Source organism: Diadema antillarum, unplaced genomic scaffold (genome assembly GCF_040938485.1).
Source record: "Diadema antillarum isolate AM-2024a unplaced genomic scaffold, OU_Dant_1.0 seq00000375_RagTag, whole genome shotgun sequence".
NCBI lineage: Eukaryota > Metazoa > Echinodermata > Echinoidea > Diadematoida > Diadematidae > Diadema > Diadema antillarum.
In genome coordinates this window covers 658,493-665,250 of record NW_027271374.1, presented here as the reverse complement: position 1 = coordinate 665,250, position 6,758 = coordinate 658,493, and the positions used below count along the sequence as shown (strand labels likewise).

At 35.7% G+C, this 6,758-nt stretch overlaps 1 protein-coding gene across 1 annotated transcript in view; it reads right to left on the bottom strand.

Moving 5' to 3' along the window:
* Window positions 1–5,552: 5,552 nt before the first annotated feature.
* Window positions 5,553–6,758, bottom strand: part of LOC139731463 (uncharacterized) — a 39,518-nt gene continuing 38,312 nt past the window's right edge. The window contains exons 7-8 of the mRNA XM_071642347.1: window positions 6,391–6,532; window positions 5,553–5,766 (exon numbers count right to left, since the gene is read on the bottom strand). Coding sequence (XP_071498448.1) covers window positions 5,582–5,766; window positions 6,391–6,532 — 327 coding nt within the window. The 3' untranslated portion in view covers window positions 5,553–5,581. The remainder of the gene's footprint in view (window positions 5,767–6,390; window positions 6,533–6,758) is intronic.

The window sequence follows — 6,758 nt, the reverse complement described above, 5'->3', positions numbered from 1 at the left end:
ACAAGTCAAATTTGAGCTTCAACAACCGACATGATCTTCAGGTATTCAAGTGCTTATTTTAAGTAAGTGATTTGACAACTTGTGTTGGTGTTGACAACTTAAAATGTCAAAAAGCGAGCTGCTTGTGATATTGTAATTCATTAACACCTGTAACTATCGTTACATGATTATTTGGTGTCTGATCACGATGAATACAAGCATGATAATACAGTGTACCAACATCTGTAAAGAGGTCAACATTAAAATGTTATAGAAATATTATGTTAAATGTTTAAATATATTTAAATATTAAATGTTATACCATATTCATCGACAAACACACGAATCTTAAGATATTTCCAGTGTGTTCGTTATGTGTCACCCTAAATCATATTTATTCTGATTCAAACCATTGACTGAAAACTTACTCCGCGAAAAAGGGCAAACTGATATTAGTGTACGAGTATATTCAATAAAAGTTACCTGTTGCAGATGACTTATCACATCTTTAAAGGCATAATTTACCATTTGCAGATGAAACAAAAACCCAGCATTAGTGCTTCAAAATAGTTCTAAAATGTGAGTTAGAGATAGAAACAACCAATGTCAAAAATTTGAACCAGTATAATCGATGTTAAGTATTGTTATATATACAAGATGTGAACAATAGTTATAATAAAAGTGTTTCTAGACGAAACCTTCTACAGTTATGGTTTCATGAGAAAAATAGTGATATCTACTTATATTTTAGGCTTTATTGCACAAATTTTAAATATGGTAGGCTGTTTTGTGATACAACTGACCTACACATATGCATCAAAAGTGATATCTTGAAAACTTTTTAATCACTGCTCCCAAAGATAAAGAGGACCTTTAACTAAACAGAATACAGGATCCGTAATAGCCTCCTTCGAGGTTGGTCCGAATAACCATTTGCCAAGCAAGAAAACCTTCATTTTTCATACAATAAGAGACGAAACAACATACATTTACATGTACATGTACATGTAATTAGCACAATACGTATGTGTGTTACGTCCTGTGTTCAATATCAATTTTAAAATCATTCATTAAGGACAAGTATACCTTCATGTACATGTGGATTGAGTGAATGCAACAATATTAGTAGAACACATCAGTGACAGTTTGAGGAAAATCCGACAATCTGTTCAAAAGTTACGAATTTTTAAAGTATCTGCGCAATTACTGCTGGATGAGAAGACTACTACAGTGTGTGATGTCACATGCGTACAACAATATAATAAAAAAAAGAGAGAATTTCACAAAATTTTACTTTTTGAATAAAGTGCACATTTCTTGGACTTGTTACTGACGTATGTTAAGGATAATATTATTCCCCTTGCCTTCTGAAAGAGAGAAGTCGGGTGTTCTTTTGTTATGCGAGAAAAGTGGAAATAAGGTATATTTTCTTTATACTTTCTTTATACCGTTGTACTCATGTGACATCACAAGCTATAGGAGTCTTCTCATCCAGCCATGACTCTGCAGAAACTTCAAAAATTCATAACTTTTTAACGGATTGTCCGATTTTGCTCAAACTCTCACTGATGTGTTCTACTAATATTGCTGCATTCACTCAACCCACATATCTATGAAGGTGAACTTGTCCTTTAACTACGACCTTCCATAGTCCTCAAAATACTGAAATCGATACAGATGTATTACGTCACCCTTAATACAATGGATGAAAAATGACGTCACGAGAGCTTTTGTCTTTTCCGAAATTTGTCAGATATGCCATCATTTGCATGGCCCATCAATTGGTCTTACATTAAACTCATTTGGTTGAACGAGTCGTTGTTTTTTCGGTTTTTTAGCTTCAGTATCCAAGATAACATGTCCCTTCGTTAAGTCCCATAATTTTTGTCAATGCAATTCCAACGAGCGTTTCGTTTGCCCACGAAGAATGTCAAGAAAGCGTGTTGAAAATGTTATGAAAGTTCAAAGACTGGCAGGCACTTCAATAGCCACAAATATCTTGAAATGAATGCATAGGCCTACACATTATGCTTGTTTGTTTCTTTGTTTCGGGTTTATTTCCTTATCTCGTCCCAAATAGCATGTCCCTTGGACACAAGAGAAAACACCCTTTTGTGGACATATTTCTTCCATTTTCAAACATCACTGTGTTAATCTCACCAGTCCAAGCAATAATGTGTGCCATAATTTTAGAGCAATATCCTTTGTAATTAAAAGCGCCGAATAATTCTCATTAGCACAACAAACATCTCTAAATGTAATATGATTTAATTAAGTTGAATTAATTAAGCCAGATGAGAGAAGAAGAAGTTCGTAAGCAAGAACAAAAAAAACAGTGTATTGAACAAACATCATAAAAACTTTAATCATATGACATCTAAATTGACTTCTAAATTCCTAGCTGTCAATTCCCCCTTTTTTCATCATGCCATAAATACCTTTCACCTTGCACGGTTCAATTCTGTTACCTCATTTTAGCCACATAACAAGGTAAATGCATTACACGACCCTACAGAAGTATAATTGTCACAGAAGCAAGAATAAAACAAGGCGTAGGCAAGGTTTAGCGGTTGGAAATAAATGAGTTTAATCAACCTGCGGTTACCAAACAAGGAAGAGAGATGCGAATGCAGTGAACACCAAAGATATCGTCCAGTATACGGAGAGGGCGGTATATATAAAACCCCAGCAAGAGAACTTAGTGTGTGTGTGTGTGGGTGTCACGGCTGCTGTACACATCTAAAATGCTAGAGGTATATTGTATATAACACGCCTGATGATAATTTCGAACAAGAAGAAACGTGACCCTAGTCAGCTTCGTTGGTAGTTTACAATATATGTACAATGTACTAACAATTTTACGTCTGTGACATGTTTTTAATGTGAATAAAGTTAGATAATTTAAATGCTGCCACGAGGAACTGAAAAAGGGCGAACTGTTTGATTTACAGCATCATTTAAAGCTGCACACTGTAGTAATGTGTGCTACGAAGATATAATGTATTCTTCCTAATACAGTGTACTTCTCAGACGGAAGAAACTAGATTCAATACTCGACGCCAACCATGGCAAAATATTACCTGAGGAACGATGATATTAACCACCCCCCCCTTCCATATAAAAATTCCGTAACGAGGAAAATTCCGGGTACATGTATTAATCTTACTTTCAGCGTAAACTGTCGGTTGGGTGCGTAAATTTACAACACAAAACAAAAAATGATGCGGATTCCATTTAACACTAGAATTGAGAACATTAAACATCCTATTTCCACGCAATAGTTGCGACTCCATCTAAACAATTGTACAATATTCACAACAACGTTCTAAGCTACCCTCTGTACAAGTAATGAATATCAAAATACCTTTTTTTTCCACACGTCGCAATCTTTCCAAAAGGGGAAAAATGAGCCTGTCACATCTTCACAAAGAACATGAAGAAAGTAATGTACATACAGCGTTACTTACTCGAAGCGTATATTGATGAAGAGAACCTGACCTTAATGTCAACAATGCCTGATATATTTCTTTAAGACAATCTCCGTATCAAAACAAAGTCAACAAACGTCAGTACGTTTACAAATATTTACTGATCACAGACAAATTAGCAGATTTTTTTTTGTGTGAAATGTGGAACATTTTTTACGTAATAACCATTCCCTCTCATCATCCGACAATCCTTAACCTTCATAACGACTGCAATTTCTACGTCTGTTTTACCTCTATAGTAGTTCACTTGAATTATTCACTTCACACTTCATTCACGTGCAGATTCATTTGTAACTTGGATACACTTTCAGAGTATTAATACTTAAGAAGATAGACATGAAAAGAATAGGTTGAAGATAAAGATATTGGCTTTATGTAATTGTTTGGAAACTTTTTTTACATTGTATTTTATATAATTCAGCAACATCGTTCCATCAACTCTTGTAAAACATCACACCAGATAAAACCCCTTTTAATAGCCTATCGCAAGCCCCCGCAAAGACTTATCAATATAATTATATAGTATAATCAATATTGTCCAGCGTGGACAATGAGTTTGTTCCAGAGTAGATTTTTACAAAGAATGGAAGAGGCATAATTTAAGTAGACGACCTTGGAAGACTTCGACGAGTGACCTCTATGACGTGACGTCGACCAAGGTGAACGAACGCGATGATGCTGATATTGATCAGAAAGAAAATGATCAAAAAAAGGAAAGTGAAGTGTCATATTAGAGTACATTTTTACTTTGGTTTCGGTAGATCGTCGACAAACTGCTAAATTATCAGCTGTTTTTTTGTTTTGTTTTGGTTTTTTTTGCTGATGCTTCTTTGGGATCATTTTAAAGACTGCATCAATTATGGATAATTCTATTTCTTACCAATCAGGTTGGGCCAACTCAAATGAATTGTACATGTATTGTCATTTGTACACTGTATATGAAGACCAAATTGCTTCAAAGTCCAAACGACAAGTACTTAATCTTTGTGTTTTCTCTTTATCCTCACCATTTTCCGGAGCGTTTTGGACAAGATCGTTTTTATTCAAAACACGATGTTTCATTCAGAAATTGTTAAGGCTTACAATGAGCTGCATGTCCAGAGAGATAATTATTTTTTTTTTAATTTCAATTTCAAATAACTTTTTTCCCATATATACTAACACAAGACAATATACATAAACACGCTTACATGAATAAAGAATCCCAAATCACACAAATTTCAATAATACATAATTCATGTATAATCATAGTAATTTTGACTTTATGTTTCGATAAATGAATTGTAGACAAAGGTAATTCAGAAAGGTATAATTAATTCGTCGAAGACTAATGTCTAAGACTGAAATATAAAACGTCATACAGATATTTCGTTTACATTATCCCATCATTTATATCTGGAAGCGCTTTAAATACAGAAATGGCCTCTTTTCGAATATGAAATTGAATATAATCATAAAACATACTTGTTCAATACGGTACGAAATAATCATATATGTTATATAATATATAATATATAATGTAAAGGGCCTGTAATATGTCATTGATAAAAAAATATACATGTACAATAATTGTATAAAAAATGCCGTGGTCTAATTGACCTCTTCATACAGAACTTCCATTGCTTAAAGATTGTTAAGTTTGGGAGGCGAACAGAGGAAAGGCACTTAAAGGGATGGTACAGTATTGGTGGAGATGAGAATTGGGCTTTTAACTTTTTGCGAGATAACAAGAAAACACTTATGAAATAGTACAGAGCATACCATTTTAAGAGGAATTCAGAGTTTATTTGATGAAAATCGGGTTTGGCATGACTGAAATATCCAAAAACAAAGTAAAACAAAGCAATCGTAAAAAAGTGTGGGTCCCACACTTCTTAGAATCGCTCTGTTTTGGATATCTCAGCCATTTCAAAACCAATTTTCATCAAATAAATGTTGAATTCCTCATAGAATTACATTCTCTCTCATATTTCATAAGAGGTTTCTCATTATCTCACCCAAAAAAAAAAAATGTTAGAAACCTGAAATTAGGTCTCAACCAAAACTGTATGATCCCTTTAAGCACTGTGTCTAATTCACCTGCTTCATGGGGGCCATTTTTGGGGTGGTCCTCTCTAGCCCTGGCACCTGAGCGGACCAAGGGTGAGTTTTCCCATCTCCTTCTTGCTGCCGGTGTCGCCAAGGAACACGTTGCTGACGGGCAGGTATGGCTTGTCGGCGAGCAAACCCTCGTCGAAGTTCCACGTCTTCGGGTTCGAGTCGCAGTTGCAGTTCTTCCCGCCCAGACATCCCTCGGAAGCTGGTGATGAAAAGAAAATCACACACGCACAAAGTAGAAGATGAATTACATATTTGCCTTGAACGGATTGATTTGTTACGGCTTCGTGATGGATGAACCAACTGACTTGACATCAGATTGATTAGAATGGATAAATCATTAATTGCAAAAATGGGAAGAGCCGTAACACATCTGATGACAGGATAATGAAATTTAAATAAGAAGTGGCATTTTACTACAAATAACAATAAGAGAACTTGTTACAAAACTCAATCCATTTTGGACATTTGGACGACAGAGCTTTCAAAGCATACATATACTTGATGCATATACGTCTCTTACTAATACAGCTCACTTGCTGTGTACATGGTGTAGAATATATATATATATATATATATATATTTTTTTTTTTTTTTGGGGGGGGGGGAGGGATTTCAACCTTTTACAAGCTGGTCGAGTAATGTGATTGTCAAGGTTTTCATTTTGTTATTCTCGTCAAGAAAGCACATTCATGTGAGGTGATGTCGCACGTCATCTATCATAACAGCAAATAAATGGAAAACACAGACATTATTCGGTATTCTCCCCAAACATTCAAAGGGCTAAGGTTTGGCGTCAGGCCAAAGCATAATGGTAGGCACTTACTGTAGGCGCATGCGCACTTCTTGCTGTTGATTGGGGCTCCTCCCCAGCTAACGATCGGCTCTCCATCCACGGAAACCCAGTATCCGTACCGTGTCCGGGTCTTCTTATCTTCGGCCAGGAGGACGGCGCCTCTGCAGTCATACTGCGGTGAGAAAGAGAGAGAGACCGTGTGTGTGTGTGTGTGTGTGTGTGTGTGTGTATGTGTGTGTGTGTGTGTGAAGGGAAGGAATAAAGGAAGACATGAGTATCAGAGTGAGACGAGAGGAACCTTATTAAAGGGATGGTATAGTATTGGATGGGGTGAGGATTCAACCTTATGTTTAACTTTTTGTGAGATACTTAGAAACCACTTCATGGAATGTTCCAGA